This window comes from Dipodascopsis tothii, assembly GCF_038497935.1.
Source record: "Dipodascopsis tothii strain CBS 759.85 unplaced genomic scaffold V1510scaffold_55, whole genome shotgun sequence".
Taxonomy (NCBI): domain Eukaryota; kingdom Fungi; phylum Ascomycota; class Lipomycetes; order Lipomycetales; family Lipomycetaceae; genus Neoaidaea; species Neoaidaea tothii.
In genome coordinates this window covers 1-19,717 of record NW_027118039.1, presented here as the reverse complement: position 1 = coordinate 19,717, position 19,717 = coordinate 1, and the positions used below count along the sequence as shown (strand labels likewise).

At 69.7% G+C, this 19,717-nt stretch overlaps 5 protein-coding genes across 5 annotated transcripts; 3 read left to right on the top strand and 2 right to left on the bottom strand.

Annotated features, from left to right (window-relative positions):
- Nucleotides 1–38: 38 nt before the first annotated feature.
- V1510DRAFT_370973 (uncharacterized protein) lies at nt 39–9,602 on the top strand (the record flags this gene model as incomplete). Its single annotated transcript, XM_066931460.1, has 5 exons — nt 39–715; nt 872–2,547; nt 2,579–3,842; nt 3,942–4,135; nt 5,203–9,602. The coding sequence occupies 5 exons, from the start codon at nt 39–41 to the stop codon at nt 9,600–9,602; spliced, it is 8,211 nt and encodes a 2,736-aa protein (XP_066786442.1).
- A 1,585-nt stretch (nt 9,603–11,187) lies between these two features.
- Nucleotides 11,188–12,467, top strand: V1510DRAFT_370976 (uncharacterized protein; the record flags this gene model as incomplete). The annotated part of the gene is made up of 3 exons (XM_066931461.1): nt 11,188–11,362; nt 11,394–11,451; nt 11,483–12,467. 3 exons carry the CDS (start codon nt 11,188–11,190, stop codon nt 12,465–12,467), a joined length of 1,218 nt encoding a protein of 405 aa, XP_066786441.1.
- V1510DRAFT_383999 (uncharacterized protein) lies at nt 12,364–14,705 on the bottom strand. The gene is made up of 5 exons (XM_066931689.1): nt 14,605–14,705; nt 14,297–14,363; nt 14,187–14,263; nt 14,031–14,154; nt 12,364–13,998 (listed from the first exon to the last, which is right to left on the bottom strand). The coding sequence occupies exons 1-5, from the start codon at nt 14,649–14,651 to the stop codon at nt 12,529–12,531; spliced, it is 1,785 nt and encodes a 594-aa protein (XP_066786440.1). The 5' UTR covers nt 14,652–14,705; the 3' UTR covers nt 12,364–12,528.
- Nucleotides 14,706–15,098: 393 nt separating this feature from the next.
- V1510DRAFT_432391 (armadillo-type protein) lies at nt 15,099–17,516 on the top strand. Its single transcript, XM_066935493.1, has 6 exons — nt 15,099–15,202; nt 15,286–15,493; nt 15,527–15,632; nt 15,667–15,818; nt 15,851–16,703; nt 16,735–17,516. Exons 2-6 carry the CDS (start codon nt 15,428–15,430, stop codon nt 17,439–17,441), a joined length of 1,884 nt encoding a protein of 627 aa, XP_066786439.1. The 5' UTR covers nt 15,099–15,202; nt 15,286–15,427; the 3' UTR covers nt 17,442–17,516.
- A 154-nt stretch (nt 17,517–17,670) lies between these two features.
- On the bottom strand, nt 17,671–18,243 carry V1510DRAFT_370988 (dual specificity phosphatase; the record flags this gene model as incomplete). The annotated part of the gene is made up of 2 exons (XM_066931463.1): nt 17,671–18,039; nt 18,136–18,243. Coding segments are annotated over 2 exons (477 nt in total), but the record flags the coding sequence as incomplete, so codon positions are not given.
- Between the last annotated feature and the right edge of the window lie 1,474 nt (nt 18,244–19,717).

Here is a 19,717-nt window from a genome sequence, read left to right as displayed (position 1 = left end):
GCCGCCGCCGACGACGACGACCGATGCCTTCCGCCGGAATGGACAAACTGCAGCGGCTGGCTGGACAGTCCAAGTTCAGCAGCCTGCTCAAAGCCTACGACGATCTCGAGCAGCTCGAGATCCTGTCGCTGGTGTCGAAGCTGACGTCCGAGCTCGAAAACCACACGGGCGTGCGCGACAAGGCCGTTGCCCAGTTCGTGCTGCAGCTGCACGACAAGTGCGCCGACAAGGATGGGTTCAGCAAGATGCTGGCGAGCACGGGCGCAGACTTCTCGGAGACGCTGGTGGACAGCCTGGACCGATTTATCCGACTGATGTTTCCGAAATACAAGCAGGCGGCGGAGCGGCCGATCGAGCAGCCGGATCGGCCGGCGGAGCGACCGCGAGAACGAGAACGCGACCGGGAGCGGGAGCGGCGACACCGTGACTCGGACCGCCGGCACCGCGAGAGCGAGCGGCGGTCGCACCACGAGTCTGACCGGCACGAGCGGCGGGACCGCGAGCGGTCGGACCGGGACCGGACCGAGCGACACAGATCGGACCGGGACCGGGACCGAGACCGGGACCGGGACCGGGACCGGGACCGGGACCAGGACCAGGACCAGGTCCGCGACCGGGACCGGGACAAGGTCCGCGACCGGGACCGCGAGCACCGGTCCGAGCACCGATCCGAACACCGATCCGAGCGGCGATCCGAGCACCGGTCCGAGCATCGGTCCGAGCACCGCTCAGACCGCCGCCCGCGCGACCGCCCCGACCGTGTGCGCGAGCCCACGCCCGAGGCCGGCAACGGCCAGGTCCACGAGAGCCGCAAGCGGCTGCTGGAGGCGTCGCCGCGCGACGAGCGGCGCCGGCGCCACCGGTCCACCAGCCCCCGGCGCGGCCGCGACGGCGATCTCGACGACGGCCCGCAGCTGTACAAGATCTACGAGGGCCGGGTGACGGGCATCAAGGACTTTGGCGTGTTCGTGTCGCTGTCCGGGCTGCGGCGGCCGGTCGACGGCCTCGTCCACGTCTCGGCCATCCAGGCCAACGGCCGCGTCAACCACCCGTCCGACCTGATCTCGCGCAACCAGCCCGTGCGCGTCAAGGTGGTCTCGGTCCAGGGCGACCGCATCGGGCTCTCGATGAAGGACGTCGACCAGCTCACCGGCGAGGACCTCGCGCCGGCGCAGCAGCTCTTTGCCATCTCCGAGGCCAACGGCGGCATGGGCGGCATGGGCAGCATGGGCGGCTCCGGCAGCGCGCTGGGCGCGTACGCCAGCCAGCAGCGCGCGCGCAAGCGGCTGACGTCGCCCGAGCGCTGGGAGATCAAGCAGCTGATCGCGTCCGGCGCGCTCTCGGCCGCGGACTACCCCGACATCGACAAGGACGTCGACGCGCTGGAGGACCCGTCCTACCTCGAGCAGGAGGAGGACGTCGACATCGAGGTCCGCGAGGAGGAGCCGCCGTTCCTGGCCGGCCAGACCAAGCAGTCGCTCGAGCTGAGCCCGATCCGCGTCGTCAAGGCCCCCGAGGGCTCGCTCTACCGCGCGGCCATGACCGGCACCAGCCTGGCCAAGGACCGGCGCGAGCAGCGGCAGCTGGCTGCCCGCGAGGAGGCCGAGAAGAAGGCCCAGGAGGCCAGTCTGACCGAGCAGTGGGAGGACCCGATGGTCGCGCCGGGCACGCGCACGTTCGCCGAGGACATCAAGAACAAGGCGCTGGCGCGCAAGGGCGCGCCGGAGATGCCCGAGTGGAAGAAGTCGGCGTTCAAGAACTCGACGTCGTTTGGCCGGATCACCAACATGTCCATCAAGGAGCAGCGCGAGTCGCTGCCAGTGTATAAGTTCCGCGACAAGCTGATCGAGGCCGTGCGCGAGCAGCAGCTGCTGATCGTCGTCGGCGACACCGGCTCCGGCAAGACCACGCAGATCACGCAGTACCTGGCCGAGGAGGGCTTTGCGGAGCACGGCAAGATCGCGTGCACGCAGCCGCGCCGCGTGGCCGCCATGTCGGTCGCCAAGCGCGTCGCCGAGGAGGTCGGCTGCAAGGTCGGCGAGGAGGTCGGCTACACGATCCGGTTCGACGACACGTCCGGCCCGCGCACCAAGATCAAGTACATGACGGACGGCATGCTCCAGCGCGAGGCGCTGCTGGACCCGGACCTCAAGCAGTACTCGGTGATCATGCTGGACGAGGCGCACGAGCGCACGGTCGCCACCGACATCCTGTTTGCGCTGCTCAAGAAGACGCTCAAGCGCCGGCCGGACATGCGGCTCATCGTCACGTCCGCCACGCTCGACGCCGAGAAGTTCTCGGCGTACTTCAACAACTGCCCGATCCTGTTCATCCCCGGCCGGACGTACCCGGTGGACATCATGTTCACCAAGGAGCAGGAGTCGGACTACCTGGACGCTGCGCTGATCACGGTCATGCAAATCCACCTGTCGGAGCCGCCGGGCGACATCCTGGTGTTCCTGACCGGCCAGGAGGAGATCGACACGTCGTGCGAGATCCTGTACGAGCGCATGAAGGCGCTCGGGCCGTCCGTGCCCGAGCTGATCGGTAAGTGGGCGGCAGAGCGCGCTGACCGCAGTCCTGCCCGTGTATTCCGCGCTCCCCAGCGAGGTGCAGTCGCGCATCTTCGACCCGGCGCCGCCCGGCAGCCGCAAGGTCGTGATCGCGACCAACATCGCCGAAACGTCCATCACGATCGACGGCATCTACTACGTGGTCGACCCAGGGTTTGTCAAGATCAGCGCGTACGACCCCAAGCTCGGCATGGACTCGCTGGTCGTGCTGCCGATCTCGCAGGCGCAGGCGCGGCAGCGCGCCGGCCGCGCCGGCCGCACCGGCCCCGGCAAGTGCTACCGGCTGTACACCGAGGCCGCGTACCAGAACGAGATGCAGCCCAACACGGTGCCCGAGATCCAGCGGCAGAACCTGTCGCACACGATCCTGATGCTCAAGGCGATGGGCATCAACGACCTGCTCAACTTCGACTTCATGGACCCGCCGCCGACCAACACGATGCTGTCGGCGCTCGAGGAGCTCTACGCGCTGTCGGCGCTCGACGACGAGGGCCTGCTGACGCGGCTCGGCCGCAAGATGGCCGACCTGCCCATGGACCCCGGCCTGGCGCGCGTGCTGCTGGCGTCGGTCGACCTGGGCTGCTCGGAGGAGGTGCTCAGCATCATCGCCATGCTCTCGGTCCAGACCGTGTTCTACCGGCCCAAGGACAAGCAGCAGGCGGCCGACCAGAAGAAGGCGCGGTTCCACGACCCGACGGGCGACCACCTGACGCTGCTGACGGTGTTCAACGCGTGGCGGTCGAACGGGTTCTCGGCGTCGTGGTGCTACGAGAACTTCATCCAGGCGCGGTCGATGAAGCGGACGCAGGACGTGCGGCAGCAGCTGGTGCAGATCATGCAGCGGCACAAGCAGCCGATCCTGTCGGCCGGCGCGGACACGGACCGCGTCCGGCGGGCGATGTGCACCGGCTTCTTCCGCAACGCGGCGCGGCGGGACCCGCAGGAGGGCTTCCGCACGCTAATCGAGAACACGCCGGTGTACATCCACCCGTCGTCGGCGCTGTTCGGCAAGACGGCCGAGTACGTGATCTACCACACGCTGCTCATGACGTCCAAGGAGTACATGCAGTGCACCACCGCGATCGACCCGCGGTGGCTGGTGGAGGCGTCGCCGACGTTCTTCAAGGTGGCCGACACGGACAAGCTCAGCAAGCGCAAGAAGGCCGAGCGGATCCAGCCGCTGCACAACCGGTACGCGTCGGACCCGAACGACTGGCGCATCTCGGCGCAGAAGCGCACGGCGCTCAAGAACGCGAACGCGGGCGCGACGTTCGGGTCGTAGCACGTGAGCGACACGTGACAGTCACGTGCGATGTTGCAATCCACCTTTTTCCTTGCGTCAAGCCACCCGCGCCCCGCGCCAATCAGCACCGCCCGCGATGGCGCCATACGCCCCATCTGCGCCCCGAATGGGCGGTGCAACCGGCGCAAACGCCTGCGTAAGCCCCGCCGCCCTGCGGCTAGTGCCGCCACCACTGCCACACTTGGCCTAGCAGCCGCGGCGTTTATGGCTGGACCGCCCGCGGCCGATGGCTGGACCACACAAACGCGCCCGCGCCGCCGTGGCACAGCCGGCGCCACGCCGCCTGCAGCCACGGGGCTGCGCGCCCGCGGCCGTGGGCAATCACCGCGCCCGGATTACGCTCTGCTAGCGCTATTGTGCTAGCCCCATTGGCCGGTGGCCACCGGGGCTGATGGCGCAATTGCGGCTAGTGAGTTTCTGGCATCCTAGACCTCCAAAAACTTGACATCCCATGGGCAGAACAGCTGCCAACGGCCGCGGCGTGGGCTGATCGGGCTGCGGGCGCACGACGCCGGCGAGGTCGCCGACGTCGGGTCGCCGACGTGCCCGCCGTGGCCTGACCCCGGCGCGGCCCGATCCGGCGCTCGCGTGCTCGCCACCGCCGACGACGAAATCCCGCGCCCGACCCCGGGCACCGTGCGGCGTGGCTGCAGCGCCGCTGGGCAGGTGCCCCGGCGCCAGCTGGCGGCGGTGGAGACGTAGAGTAAACGCTGCGGAAACCTACGGTTTAGGTTATATAGCCATACACAGGCTTAACAATTTTTTTTATAAATTTTACTTGCATCCTTTACACCCATTTCCCATTTTGCTGCCTTGATATTGCAACAATATTCGAAATGGCTCCTCCCCTCGGAATGGTTTCTACGCGGGAAGACGCTGGTGAGTGTATTGGGCGAGACGGCGGCGGGCGGAGGACGGCAATGGCGCGGCTGGACCCTGGCGGCGCCTGTGGCGCAGCGGCGGGTGTGCGGCGGGCGCGGCCGGGCGGCGGGCGGCCGGCGGTCGGACGCGGGCGGTCGGACGCTGGGCCGGGTCGCACCGCGCCGGCGTGCTGGATCGGCCGTACCCGTGACACCGTGTGCGCCGGGCCGGCGCATGCGTGGGGGTCGTCCCGAACGGTTGGGTCGGGCATCGCAGCTAGCTGCAGTGCGCCGCACTAGCTGCGGCGCAACGGCGTTGCCCGGCGCCGCACGCCGGCGCCCCGGCCCTGCGCGCCCGGCCCCGGCCAGCAGCCCAGTGGCCCCCCCCCGCCGCCTCCCCGGCGCCCCCCCGGCCTCGCCGCCCGGCCGTCGCCCTGTTCCGTCGAACTGCGCTAACGTATCCCAGCGGCCCGCATCGCATACCTCTTCTCCGAGGTCGTCTTCTCGGTCCAGCCTTCCATCAACAAGGCGCCCGAGGTCGGATTCCAGCACGGTCTCGAGCAGATCTCGCGGCACAAGACCCGGGGCTTCGTCGCCAAGAAGGGCACGCTGCCCCAGGTCGTCGCGGTCAGACACAACACGGACCCGTTCCTGGCCGTGGTCGAGGAGCTCAAGCACAAGACGTACGTCTCGGCCGTGACGACGTCGTCGACGCTGCCGGCCGGCATCCCGTACCTGTCCAAGCTGGCCAAGCGCCCGGTCGTGCTGCACGTGTCGATGAGCCGCGACTTCCCCGACTACGCCGAGATCACGGCGCTCAGACAGCTCGGCTTCACGCTGATCCAGTCGTTCAGCCTGCGCGAGGCCCAGGACCTGGCCGTGGCCGCGCACGCGCTCGCCCTGCAGACCGGCAAGGGCGTGATCCACTTCTTCAACGCTCCCGCTGGCGAGGAGACGCCGATCCCGTTCGAGGACGTCGAGCAGCTCGAGAAGATCTTCCCGCGCGACTCGGTCGCGCTGGGCCCGGGCGCCGCCGTCGGCGGGCTGTACTGGAACGCGCGGTCGACCGCGCCGGCCGAGACGGTCGAGGGCGTGCCGGTGGCCGCCAGCACATACACGACGGCCGACCGGCTAGACGACGTCGACGCCGTGCTCGAGTCGGTGCGCGCGGCCACCGGCCGCGGCTACAAGGCGTTCGACTACCAGGGCGCGTCCAACGCGGACACCGCGCTGCTCATCTTCGGCTCGATCGCGCAGACGTTCGTCCAGACGATCGCGGCCGCGTCGTGGGGCGAGGTCTACGGCAAGGTCGGCGTCGCCACCGTGCGCGTCTACCGGCCGTGGTCGTCCGAGAAGTTCCTGGCGGCGCTGCCCAAGTCGGTCAAGCGGCTGGGCGTGCTCGAGCAGCTGCACCGGCAGACCACCAAGTGGGGCCCGCTCTTCCTGGACGTGATCTCGTCGCTCAACGAGGACGTGTCCAAGACGCCGGCCATCCCGGTCGTCGTGGGCTACCAGCTCGGCTTCCTGGACGCCAAGACGATCGCGCAGGCGCTGCGCGGCATGATCCAGAACATCCAGTCCGAGACGCCGATCCAGAACCTGTTTGTGGGCGCGTCGTTCCCGCACGACCTGGACGCGGCGTTCCGGCCGACGCAGCCGGAGCTCGAGACCGCGTACACCAAGATGCTGCACAACATCTTCGGCAACAAGCTCGCGATCCTCAACGCGCTCGACAAGGACCAGGCCGGCGTGCCGGCCGGGCTGGCCACGCGGCCCGAGTACGGCTACGGCGCGTTCCTCGCCAAGGAGGACGACAAGGCCGCGTTCGTCAAGGCGCTCGAGAAGGCCGTCAAGGAGGCCGCGCTGGCCCCCGAGACCGTCGAGACCGCGTCCAAGTGGCTGCTGGCGCACAACAGCAAGGCCGCCACGCTCGCCGAGACCGGCGAGGAGCTCGCCGCGCTGCTGGCGGCCGACCAGGCGCCCGTCGCCGCGGACCTGCTCGCGCGCAAGCAGTTCCTGACCGAGCAGTCGTCGTGGATCATCGGCTCGGACGCGTGGTCGTACGATCTCGGCAACTCGGGCGTGCACCACATCATCGCGTCCGGCAAGAACGTCAACGTGCTCATCATCGACTCGCAGCCGTACTCCAAGCGCGCCGAGGCCGACGCCACCCGGCGCAAGAAGGACGTCGGCCTGTACGCGATGAACTACTCCAACGCGTACGTGGCCTCGATCGCCGTGTACTCGTCGTACACGCAGGCGCTGCAGGCGCTGCTCGAGGCGGCCAAGTTCGACGGCCCGTCCGTGGTGATGGCGTACCTGCCGTACTTCGAGGAGGTCGACTCGCCGGTGACGGTGCTGCAGGAGACCAAGACCGCGGTCGACGCCGGGTACTGGCCGCTCTACCGCTGGAACCCGACGGTCGAGTCCGACGCCGCGTTCTCGCTGGACTCGTCCGCGCTCAAGAAGGAGCTCAAGGCGTTCCTCGACCGCGAGAACCACCTGACGCAGCTGGCCAAGGCCGTGCCGGTGTTTGGCGAGAACGTGGCCGGGTCGTACGCGTCCGAGGTGCGCTCGCAGCAGCAGCAGAAGGCCAAGGAGTCGTACGAGAAGCTGATGGAGTCGCTCGTGGGCCCGCCGCTGACGATCCTGTACGCGTCCGACGGCGGCCAGGCCGAGGGCCTGGCCAAGAAGCTCGCGCGGCGGGCCAAGGCCAAGGGCCTGGGCGCGGTCGCCATGGCCATGGACGACTTCCCGGTGGACGACCTGCCCACGGGCGAGAACGTCGTCTTCGTGTCGTCGACCGCCGGCCAGGGCGAGTTCCCGCAGAACGGCCGCAACTTCTGGGAGGCCGTCAAGGGCGCGAACGACCTCGAGCTCTCGGCGCTCAACTACGCCGTCTTCGGCATGGGCGACTCGCTCTACTGGCCGCGCAAGCAGGACCGGGTCTACTACAACAAGCCCGCCAAGGACCTCGACCGCAAGCTGGCGTCGCTGGGCGCGGTCGCCATGGTCCCGCTCGGCCTCGGCGACGACCAGGACCCCGACGGCCACCAGACGGCCTACGTCGACTGGGAGGCCGCGCTGTGGAAGGCCATGGGCGTCGACGGCGTCGGCGCCATCGTGGACGAGCCCAAGCCGATCACGAACGAGGACATCAAGATCGAGTCCAACTTCCTGCGCGGCACGATCGCCGAGGCCCTGCTGGACGAGAGCACGGGCTCGATCCCGGCGTCGGACCAGCAGCTGACCAAGTTCCACGGCACGTACATGCAGGACGACCGCGACCTGCGCGACCAGCGCAAGGCCGCCGGCCTCGAGCCCGCGTACTCGTTCATGATCCGCGTGCGCATGCCCGGCGGCGTGTCGACGCCGGCGCAGTGGATCGCGATCGACGACCTGTCGTCGTCGGTCGGCAACCAGACGTTCAAGATCACGACGCGCGCGACGTACCAGCTGCACGGCGTGATCAAGCGCAACCTCAAGACGGCGATGCGCGGCATCAACGCGTGCCTGCTCGACACGCTGGCCGCGTGCGGCGACGTCAACCGCAACGTCATGTGCTCGGCGATCCCGGCGCAGGCCGCGCTGCACAAGGACATCCTGCAGGCCGCGACGGACATCTCGACGCACCTGCTGCCGTCGACGTCGGCCTACCACGAGATCTGGCTGTCGGACGACAAGCCCGACAGCAAGAAGCAGCTCGTCGGCGGCAACGCGGTCACGGACTTCGAGCCCATCTACGGCCCCACGTACCTGCCGCGCAAGTTCAAGATCGCGATCACGGTCCCGCCGTACAACGACGTCGACGTCTACGCCAACGACGTCGGCCTCGTCGCCATCAAGAACGACGCCGGCCGGCTCGAGGGCTTCAACGTGCTCATCGGCGGCGGCATGGGCACCACGCACAACAACAAGAAGACGTACCCCCGCACGGGCAGCCTGATCGGCTACGTGCCCACGGCCCAGGTCGTGGACGTCTGCGAGAAGGTCGTGCTCGTCCAGCGCGACCACGGCGACCGCAAGGACCGCAAGCACGCCCGCCTCAAGTACACCGTCGACGACCTGACCGTCGAGGGCTTCAAGGCCAAGGTCGAGGAGCGCCTGGGCTACAAGCTCCAGCCGGGCCGCGACTTCACCATCCAGTCCAACGTCGACCACTTTGGCTGGATCACCGACGAGACCGGCCTCCACCACTTCACCATGTTCATCGAGAACGGCCGCGTGGAGGACACGCCCGAGTTCCAGATGAAGACGGGCCTGCGCAAGATCGCCGAGGCCATGACCGGCCCGGCCCAGTTCCGCCTGACCGGCAACCAGCACCTCATCCTCAGCAACATCACCGACGAGCTGCTGCCGACCATGAAGGCCATGCTCGCCGAGTACAAGCTCGACAACCTCCAGTTCTCGGCCCTGCGCCTGTCGTCGTCGGCCTGCGTGGCCTTCCCGACCTGCGGCCTGGCCATGGCCGAGTCCGAGCGCTACCTGCCCGTCTTCATCACCAAGCTCGAGGCCTACCTCGAGGAGATCGGCCTGCGCCACGACAGCGTCGTCATGCGCATGACCGGCTGCCCCAACGGCTGCGCGCGCCCGTGGCTGGCCGAGGTCGCCATGGTCGGCAAGGCCTACGGCGCCTACAACCTCATGCTGGGCGGCGGCTACTACGGCCAGCGCCTCAACAAGCTCTACAAGTCGAGCGTCAACGAGGAGCAGGCGCTCGACGCCCTGAAGCCCCTGTTCAAGCGCTGGTCCATTGAGCGCAACGACGGCGAGCACTTTGGCGACTTCCTGATCCGCGCGGGCGTCATCAAGCCCACCCTGGAGGGCAAGACCTTCCACGACGACGTCGCCGAGGACGACGAGTAAAAGACATTCACGAAGTTTTGTATCTATAATTGTTTCCTATACTACGACGGCCGCTGCCGGGCCGGCACATGCCGCGCGCAGGGCGCATCCTCGACGGAGTTGCCGCCGGAGGCCCGTACACCTGATGAGCGGGCCTCCGGCGGCGACTCCGTCGAGGGTAGCTGCCCTGCGGGCAGATGTCGGTTGCGCGTATGAGCCGCACACTGTGCGGCTCACTGCGGCTATATGCCGCCCGCAGGGCGCACCCTCGACGGAGTCGCCGCCGGAGGCTCGTACACCTGCCGAGCGAGCCTCCGGCGGCGACTCCGTCGAGGGTGGCTGCCCTGCGGGCAGGTATCGGTTGCGCGTACAAGCCGCACGCGGTGCGGCTCACTGCGGCTGTACGCCGCCCGCAGGGCGCACCCTCGACGGAGTCGCCGCCGGAGGCTCTACATCTACCGAGCAGGTCTCTGGAGCCACACTGTCGAGGTGCGCCCTACAGGCGCTGCGTGTGCGCCGCGCAGGCTGTGGCTCGCCCCGCGGCAGAGCGTCCCGTCGACTGCCAAGGCCATCGACATATAGCCACCGCATAAAGCCGCATAGCCGCCTGCCGTCGCAGTAGCCGACCGAGGCCGGTGCACAGGCGGCAGGTACCTGCGGCAGACATGTAGCCGCGCTCTAGCTGCAGGGAGCCGCCCAGGCGCCTTCGGGGCCGTCGCGGACGGCGTCAGCAGTGTCTACGAGCCTCCGGCGGCGACTCCGTCGAGGGTGCGCCCTGCGGGCGGCATATAGCCGCAGTGAGCCGCACACAGTGCGGCTCATAAGCGCATCCGAAACCTGCCCGCAGGGCAGCTACCCTCGACGGAGTCGCCGCCGGAGGCTCGCTCAGCAGTGTACGAGCCTCCGGCGGGGGGGGCCCGCCCCGGGGGGCCCCCCCGGGGCCCCCGCCCACCCCCCCCCCCCCCCCCCCCGCGGGCCCCCCCCCGGGGGCGGCCCGCCCCCCCCCCCCCCCCCGCCCCCCCGGCCCCCCCCCCGCCCCGGCCCCCGCCGCCGGAGGCCCGCTCATCAGGTGTACGGGCCTCCGGCGGCGACTCCGTCGGGGGGGGCTGCGGGCGGGATACAGCCGCGCGAGCCGCACGGCGTGCGGCTGAGCAGCGGCCCACAGCCGCACGCCCTCCGAGCGGCAAGCCGCACGGCGTGCGGCGCTGGTGCGGCAGGCGCACGGCCGCGGGTGCCGGGCGGGCGACACCCGCGCAGGTGCAGGCGCGCTAGGCTCGCAGGCGGGCCCACCGCGCGTGGTGCAGCGCCTTGTTCCGGCGTTCGCCGGAGACAACGGTGGAGATTGCGGCCATTGGCGCGGCCCGGACGGCGCGGGTCGCACAAGTGGCGCGGCGCGCGACACATGTGCCGCAGGCGGACAACGTCACCAGGCCTTGTGCGGGTTGTGCGGCACCCAGCTCCTGTCCCCAGGCGTTCCAGGCGACATCTCTTCACCAGAGGCCCATCGAGCTCGCACGGCGACGCAGACTTACAGAGGCAGGCAGCAGACACACGCCGCTCGCAGCACACGCGAGACAGGCGAACTACAAGCCGCACGGCAAACAGCATGGCCCGCTCCCCGGCACGGCCGTGGCGCGCCGGCGCCTGGGCGGTGTGGGCGGCCGTCGCGGCGGCCGTCGTGGGCGTGGCGAGCGCCGCGCAGGTGCAGTTCACGGCGTACGACGAGCAGCCGCGGTGGGCGGTCGAGCCCGGCGTGATTCCGGACTACATCACGAGATACGGTAGGTGCGGCGGCGGCGGCGCTGACGGCAGCCCCCATGGTCCACCTGTACTCGGAGGAGATCTACCTGCCATGCGACGTGGACGACTTGTAAGTGGGCAGGCGGCGGCGCTGACGGCAGCATCGCGCACATGTTCCCGGTGCTGGATGGCCAGAACATCACGGCCAACGTGTCGTTCCCGATGACGCGCGCGGACGTCGGGCGGCTGCCGCGCGACGCCGACGTCTTCCTGACGTCGGACTCGGACTTCGACGTGGACCCCGACTGGATCACGGGCGCGCGCAACCGGATCGACGTCGAGAGCGGGCGGTGCGACGCGCCGGCGATCCTGATCGTGTACGACAAGGGCGACGGCTGGGTGGACTCGTTCTGGTTCTACTTCTACTCGTTCAACCTGGGGCCGTTTGTGATGGGCGGCGGCCCGTACGGCAACCACATCGGCGACTGGGAGCACTCGATCCTGCGGTTCCACAACGGGCGGCCGCACTCGCTGTGGATGTCGGCGCACGGCGGCGGCAGCGGGTTCACGTTCGAGGCGCTGGAGAAGGCCGAGGGCCGGCCGGAGCGGCCGGTGATCTACTCGGGCCGCGGGACGCACGCCAACTACGGGTCGACCGGGCAGCACTCGCACGACCTGCCGTTCCGGATGCTGTCGGACTTCACGGACCGCGGGCCGCTGTGGGACCCGGCGGCCAACTTCCTGGGCTACACGTACGACGGCGAGACGCCGGTGTCGGCCAACGCCGGCGACGACCAGGGCGCGGACTGGCTGCTGTTCCCCGGGCACTGGGGCGACAAGAAGCTGCCGCCGGACGACCCGCGCCAGCGCTACCACCCGTTCGAGTGGCGCTACATCGACGGGCCGACGGGCCCGCTGTTCAAGCACCTGGACCGCGCGGTGGTGTGCCAGCAGCCCAAGTGGTACAACTGGTGGGGCGGCTGCCGCGTGCGCAACACGCTCGAGATGGGCGAGGGCGTGGAGAGCGAGGGCTTCGGCTGCGCCGGCAAGTTCGACCACGTGCGGCCCGCGCTGCTCGGGCGCGCGCTGCGGTTCCTGCTGTGGGGCGGCTACCTGTGCGGCTTCGTGGACTGGATGTGGGGCTAGCGGCGGTGTTTTGATAGAGCGAGAGGTCAATCGTATTAATGTGCATCGAGCAGGGTACTGGCTACAGCAGCGGCTCGATGTTGAGCTCGATCGCCGAGGCCACGTAGGCGACGTCGAAGTTCTCGAGCACGTCGGGGTGGAGGATGCCGAAGGAGCCCAGCTCGTGCGTCGTCGCCGGGTCCTTCTTCGACCGGAAGAAGACCGCGGCGGCGCGGCCGGGGAAGTACGTGTCGCTGGCGAGCTCGCGGATGAAGTAGCCCGGCTTGGCGTCGGCCTCGGCCACAAAGTCGACCCGGAACATCTTCATGACGCGGTCGAGCAGGCCGTGGACGGTCTCGAAGCCGGACGTCTTGCCGCAGTAGACCGCGCCCCAGTGGCGCTCGTTGTACGACTTGCGCTCGCTGCTCTCGTCCTTGAACGCCACGTCCGAGACCTCGAAGATCTTGATCGGCAGCCCGTGCTTGCGGTTCTCGCGCACCGTCTTGAGCAGGCCGGGGTAGAGCGACGTGCGCACGACCTGGTACTCGAGCGTCTTGGGGTTGGCCAGCTTGACCGCCGTCTGGCCGTCGTCGACGCGGCGCAGGAACTTGAAGTTCTCGTCGTGCGAGCACAGGATCAGCGGCAGGACCTCGGTCCAGCCCGCGGCGGCCACCTCGCGGCGGACGATGTCGGCGATCTTGTTGATGGGGAACGCGTCGCCGATCGTGCTCGACTTGTTGGGGAACGTCTTGGGCAGGTTGTTGTACCCGTACGCGATGCCCGCGTCCTCCATGATGTCGCACTGGTGCAGCACGTCCGACCGCGTGCACGGCACGCGCACGTCGAGAACGTCCGCGTCCGTGGCCGACGGCTGCGCCAGCAGCGACATCTTCTCGAGGTTCTTGCAGATCGCGTCCGCGGGCAGGTCGAACCCGCAGCACGCCTTGATGTACGCCACCGACGCCGTGGTCTTGCGCGGCGTCAGGTCCGGCGAGATCCGCGACTCGCCGTTGTGCGGCGACACGATCGCCACCGGCTCGATCTCGAACGGCGCCGCGCAGTACTCGGAGAACATGGCCACGAGCTGGTTGACCACGATCTCGACCTTGGTCTTGTCCGTGGCCGTGACCTCGATCAGCACGTTGCGCGTCTCGAGCGAGATCTTCGAGTGGTCCGAGTTGATGATCGGCGGCAGCGAGCACACCCGCCGCTGCGCGTCCAGCACGACCGGGTACACGGGCGAGTCCCGGATGATGTGCAGGAACCGGCCGAGGTTCTTGTCGCCGTCGTAGAACTCCATCAGCTGCTCGCCGTCCATCTCCTGGCTCTGGTTGAGCGGCACGAACTTGATGTCCTTGGGCGCGAGCGCCTCGTACGTGAACGGGCCCTCGATCGTGTCGAGGTCGTGCGTGCCCATCGACACGAGCGTGCGGTTGCGGCACAGGTTCGAGTGCAGCTTGTCTTGCAGCGCGATGAACGACTCGTACCGCCGCGGCGTGAACGTCACCCCGCGCAGGACTGCCGCGGCCATGTACTGCCGGATCTGGGCCGTCTGCGGTCAGCGGGGAGCGCCGGCGTGCCTACCTCGGGCTTGACGATGATCTGCTGCATCTTGGCCGGCTTCGACAGCCGGTAGTTGGGCACGTCCATCAGGCCCAGGTAGATCTTGAGCGCCCGCGCGATGCCCTCGAAGCAGAGCATGTCGTACCTGCCGTCAGCGCGGCCTGTGCGCGCACTCACCGGTTGGCGCCGATCTCGATCTTGAGCTGCGCGCGCTCCTGCACGCCGTCGACCACCGCCAGCTCGCCCTGCGACGTCTGCCGTCAGCGGCGCCACGCGCCCGCACTTACGTCCTCGTCCAGCTCGATGCCGAACTCGAAGCAGAGGTTGTCGAACTCCTCGGTCGTGTACGACCGGCTGGACGTCAGCGCCGAACACACCACAAACACGCGGGCGCGGCGGCGGGAGGGCCGGCGCGCGGCCGCCGGCGACGCGCCACGGTGCCGGCGGCCGCCCGGGCCCTCCGAGCAGGCTCCGGGCCGGTCGCGGGCCTGGCGTCGCCCGCAATTCCGTCCGCCGTCCGCCGCCGCCGCTTCCCCAGACGGTCTCGTTCCGCCGGCCGCCGCCGGCCGCGGCGCCTGCGCGCGCTGCGACTCACCCCAACGCCTCGTAGAGGTCTTCCTTGTCAACGGCAACGGTCGGCATGCTGTCTATTGCTCTGTTGCGCTGTGGTTTCGCTGATTGCGACTGTTTTCGCTCAAACACGGGCGGCGCTGCGGTGGAAAAAAAAATTAGAGTCAGAGCGGGCGGGGGCGGACGCGCGGCGGTTGCGGCTGCAAGTGCGGCGCCGCGGGGCGGCTGTGCCGCCGCGGCCAGGGGCGCGCGCGCGGCGGTTGCGGCATAACTGGCGCGCCCCGCGGCGCGCCCCGTGCGGCGGCGGCCCGGGCCGCCGCCCCTGCGTGGCGCGGCCAGGCCGCACAACCGCCGCGGCGTTTGCGCGTCTGTGCCGCAAGCGCGGCGCGCCCGCCGCGCGCGCGTGGTGACTAAGCAATTACGCGAGCCGCGCGCGCGCGCTGCGTCAGGATCGCCCCGAGCTGACATAACCTCTGGGTGACCGCAGCGCCCACCAGCAGCCAAACACCAGGGCGTGTAGAGAAATCATCACCACCACCGTCTTATGGCAACAGAGTCGTGCAACTAATAGAAGCCAAGCCAGGTGAATCCGTGCATCGACGTGGTATCCATCCTAATTGCTGGTAGGTGGCGCGCACGGCGGGCGCGCGGCGCGGCGCGGGGCCCGCCGCGGGCGCAGCGCAGGCGGGCAGGCTGACGGCGGCAGGGAACATTGCGGATTTTTTGCTAAACGATCTATCCGGAGTCTAACGCGGTCGATTCGCGTTGCAGAGCACTAGAGCCATCGGACAGACAGAGATTGCGGGTTGAACGGGCCGAATTGGATAGCTGCGAGAGGAGAAAACAAGATGGAATCATCGTCGCCCCCGTCGGAACAGCTGTTCCCCGTGGCCGTGCTGCTGGACGAGCTCAAGGTGGGTGGCGCGCGCGGCGGCGGCTGACGGCAGCACGATGACATTACGCTGCGCCTGGCCGCCATCCGGCGGCTGTCGACGATCGCGCTGGCGCTCGGCGCCGAGCGCACGCGGCAGGAGCTGATTCCGTTCCTGGAGGGTACGTGGCGCGCGCGGGCGCGCTGACGGGGCAGAGTCGCTCGAGGACGAGGACGAGGTCCTGACGGTGCTGGCGGAGGAATTGGGCAACTTCGTGCCGTACATCGGCGGGCCGCAGTACGCGGACTTCCTCATCAGCCCGCTCGAGTCGTTTGCGGGCGTGGAGGAGACGCTGGTGCGCGACAAGGTACGTGGGCGCGCGCGCGGCGCTGACGGCAGGCGACGGCGTCGCTCAACCGGATCTGCGACCAGATGACGCCGGAGCAGGTCGAGAGCAGCTTCATGCCGCTGGTGCAGCGCCTGACCAACGCCGAGTGGTTCACGAACCGCGTGAGCGTGGCCGCGATCTACGCGTACGTGTACGCGCGCGTGTCGGACAAGAGCAAGACGCTGCTGCGGCATCTGTACAAGCAGCTGGTGCTGGACGACGGGCCGATGGTGCGCCGGGCGGCGGCGACGAACCTGAAGACGTTCATCCCGCACATCGCGCGCGAGCACGTGGTCGAGGACATCATCCCGCTCTTTGTCAACCTCATGAAGGACGACCAGGACTCGGTCCGGCTGCTCACCGTCGACGTCTTCGTGGCGATCGCGGAGGTGCTCGGCCCGGACGAGACGCGCGCGCAGCTGCTCGGCCGCGTCAAGGAGCTCTTTGCCGACAAGAGCTGGCGCGTGCGGTACATGGTCGCCGACCGGTTCGAGAAGGTCGCGCTCGCGGTCGGCCCCGACGCGGCCACGCTCAAGGACGACCTCGTGCCCGCGTTCGTCAAGCTGCTCAAGGACACCGAGGCCGAGGTGCGCACGGTGATCGTCAAGCAGATCCCCGGGTTCTGCAAGCTCGTCGACCGCGAGACCGTGCTGGCCGAGATCATGCCGTCCGTGGACGACCTCGTCAACGACCAGTCGCAGCACGTCCGCGCGGCGCTGGCCACGGACATCTCGGGCCTGGCGCCCATCCTCGGCAAGGACCTGACGATCAAGTTCCTGCTGCCCATGTTCCTGCAGATGCTCAAGGACGAGTTCCCCGAGGTCCGGCTCAACATCATCTGCAAGCTCGAGCTCGTCAACGACGGTAAGTCCCCGCCCGCGCCCGCTGACGCCAGTCATCGGCATCGACCTGCTGTCGCAGTCGCTCCTGCCCGCCATCGAGCAGCTCGCCGAGGACAAGCAGTGGCGCGTCCGGCTGGCGATCATCGAGTACATCCCCATGCTGGCGTCGCAGCTCGGCGTCAAGTTCTTCGACACACAGCTGCGCGACCTGTGCATGCGCTGGCTCTGGGACTCGGTCTTCTCGATCCGCGCGGCCGCGACCGAGAACCTCAAGAACCTGACCGAGGTCTTCGGCGTCGAGTGGTCCAAGGAGACCATCATCCCCAAGATCGTCGAGGCCGGCTCGAACCAGAACTACCTCTACCGGATGACGAGCTGCTCGGCCGCGACCTCGCTCGCGCCCGTCGTCAGCTACGACGTGATCAAGGACGACATCCTGCCGTTCCTCAACAGCATGGTCGGCGACTCGATCCCCAACATCCGCTTCAACATCGCGCGCTCGTACGAGATCGTCGTCCGGCTCCTGCGCGAGAAGGCCGTCGGCGGCGACAAGGCCGGCGCGCCCGCCAAGCCCGACGCCGAGCCAGAGGCCATGATACAGGACACCGCCAAGGACCTCACGCCGGAGGAGGCCGCCCGGCTCGACGCCGCCAACGACGTCATCCGGACGCTGGTCGTGCCCAACCTGGAGAAGCTCAAGGACGACGCCGACGTGGACGTGCGGTACTTTGCCGGCAAGAGCCTGCTCGTCGTCGGCTAGCCGCCGCGGCGGCCGCCGCCCGGCGTGTTGTTGTTTACCGTAAATCAAGCAATCAGAACGAGTGCGTAGACGGTGCATTGGGTCTGGCTATGTACAGACAGACGCGGCGGCGCGGCCGCGGCCGCGCCGGCCGGGCCGGCGGGCGGGACAGAACAAGCGTCGGGGTATAGGGTCGCGGGGCCGGGCCGCCTGGGCCGGCCGGCGCCGCACGGCGGCCGGCCGCCGGCGGCTAGGCGTCCGAGTCGTCGTCGTCGCGGCCGTCGCGGCCGTCGCCGCCGACCGTCTTGCCCCACTCCATCAGCTGGTAGATCAGCCGCATGTTGGGTCCGATCGCCGGCGCCCGCCGCTTGACCCACATGTACGCGCGGTTCAGGTCCCAGCCGCGCTCCTTCATGACAAAGGCCACGATCAGGCACGCCGAGCGCGAGACGCCGCACTGGCAGTGCACCAGCACGCGCTTGCCCTCGGCCGCGCGCGCGGCCATCAGCGCCGTCAGGAACGGCAGGTCCGGCGTGATCTTGGAGTTGTGCTCCCACGCAACCGACACGTACTCGGGCCGGCCGGCCCCGGCGCGCGTGTGGGTGGCGCCGGCCGGCAGCTCGAGCGCCGGCGACGGCGGCGGCCGCCGCGGCGACGCCGGTGCCGCCGGCGACCGCGGCGTCCGCGGCGTCCGGCCGCCAAACGGGTTGGCCACCTCGCGCGCCACGTTGATCACCACGTCGAACGCGGCCGCCTCCGCCGCCGTCGGCTCCGAGTAGATGTAGATCTGCGGGGCGTACACGGCCACCGGGCCGTCCGGGTAGGCGTCCGCCCGGAACTCCTCCGGGTCCGCGTACAGCGCCCGGTCAAAGCGGGCATACGACACCTGCGGGCCCGCCAGCGGCGTCGGCGGCGGCCCCTCGCGCGGCGTCGGCGGCGCCGCGTTCTGCACGACCGACGCCAGCGCGCGCGGCCCGTCCTCGCCGTCGGCCGAGCCGCCCGAGGACGCGCGCGTGCCCGCGCTCTTGACCGAGCTCACGCTCGCCAGCCGTGGCCGCCGTGCCGCGTTCTCCTGCGCATCGCGCTCGTCGTCAAAGCTGTAGGACGACACCGGCAGCGTCAGCACCAGGCCCGACGGCCGGCGCCGCGCCGACAGCGACGGCGGCGTGCCGAACGCGGCCGGGCCGGGCAGCGCCCGGCCCCCGCGCCGCTCGTCCAGCGCGCACGCGGCGACCGACGCTGCCAGCGCCGGCACCGCGCCGTCCGCTGCCCGGCCGCCCGCGGCGGGCTCGCCGGCCCCAGCCCGGGCCGGCTCTGTGCTTCGGGCCACTGTGACTGTGCGGCCCAACGTGGCCGAGAGGTCTCGGCGATCTGCAATCGCGCTGCGTGCGCTGCTGCTGCATCCAGGGCCTGCGCAAGGCCTGCTGTATCTCTGCGGATGCTCGAGGGTGTGCCGGCCAAGGTCGAAGATTTTTCTGCGCGGCCGCCCTGACGTTCTAGCAAGAGGCCATCGTGAAACAACGACTGCGGTTAGCCCTCCACAACTGCGGCGTTGTGGTGCAACAACTAAAATGTGACAAAGAGCCCGGCTGGGCCAGGCACGAAAACGCACTAGGCGCCGGCCGCAGCGCCGCGCGCCGCGGGCGCCGGCCGCGGGTTGAGTCACGGCGCCGCACGCTGTGCGGCTCACGCCGCACGCCGTGCGGCGCCCGCGGCTCTTCCGCCCGCGCCCACGCCCCGCCCGCGCCCCCTAGGGTTCGCCGTGACTGTTTGTGGGCGTCCGTACGCCCGCGTACGTCTGCCGAAATGCGGCTGAGTACGTCATGCGCGGCTGGCGCGCGGGCTCGGCCCGATCCGTGTGCGGGCGCGTGGCGCAGGTGGCGCCAGCCGCTCGAGCCGCACGTACCACGGTCCTGGGTCAGGCACTCGCGCCAGCCGCTGCAGCTGCTTCGCGGCTGGGTGTTCGCTCGCTTAGATCGCGATCTAAGCGACCCGGCGCCGCGCCGCGGCGTGTGGTCTGCGGGCTGCGGCCGAGGAGCGACGGCGGCTCGGCGGGGGCGGCGGCGACGAGCGGCTATATGCGGCTATATGCGGCTATATGGTCTCTGCCGGCGCCGGCTCCGTCGGCCCTCGGTAGGCATATAGCCGCGTCGCCGCCCGCAGGGCACACCCTCGACGGAGTCGCCGCCGGAGGCTCGCTGCACTGCCACGCGCGAGCCTCCGGCGGGGGGGGCCCCGGGGGGGGGGGGGCCCGCGGGCGGGGGGCCCCCGGGGGGGGGGGGGGTGGGGGGGTGGCG

What these genes read in the sequence shown, in the direction of transcription:
- V1510DRAFT_383999 (XM_066931689.1), bottom strand. Translation starts at nt 14,651, where the DNA reads ATGCCGACCGTTGCCGTTGACAAGGAAGACCTCTACGAGGCGTTGGG. An exon ending in GACCTCTACGAGGCGTTGGG is followed by an intron (nt 14,364 to 14,604) that starts GTGAGTCGCAGC and finishes GCTGACGTCCAG; the next exon opens with CCGGTCGTACACGACCGAGG. An exon ending in GCATCGAGCTGGACGAGGAC is followed by an intron (nt 14,264 to 14,296) that starts GTAAGTGCGGGC and finishes CGCTGACGGCAG; the next exon opens with ACGTCGCAGGGCGAGCTGGC.
- V1510DRAFT_432391 (XM_066935493.1), top strand. Translation starts at nt 15,428, where the DNA reads ATGGAATCATCGTCGCCCCCGTCGGAACAGCTGTTCCCCGTGGCCGTG. An exon ending in GCTGATTCCGTTCCTGGAGG is followed by an intron (nt 15,633 to 15,666) that starts GTACGTGGCGCG and finishes CTGACGGGGCAG; the next exon opens with AGTCGCTCGAGGACGAGGAC. An exon ending in AGACGCTGGTGCGCGACAAG is followed by an intron (nt 15,819 to 15,850) that starts GTACGTGGGCGC and finishes CGCTGACGGCAG; the next exon opens with GCGACGGCGTCGCTCAACCG.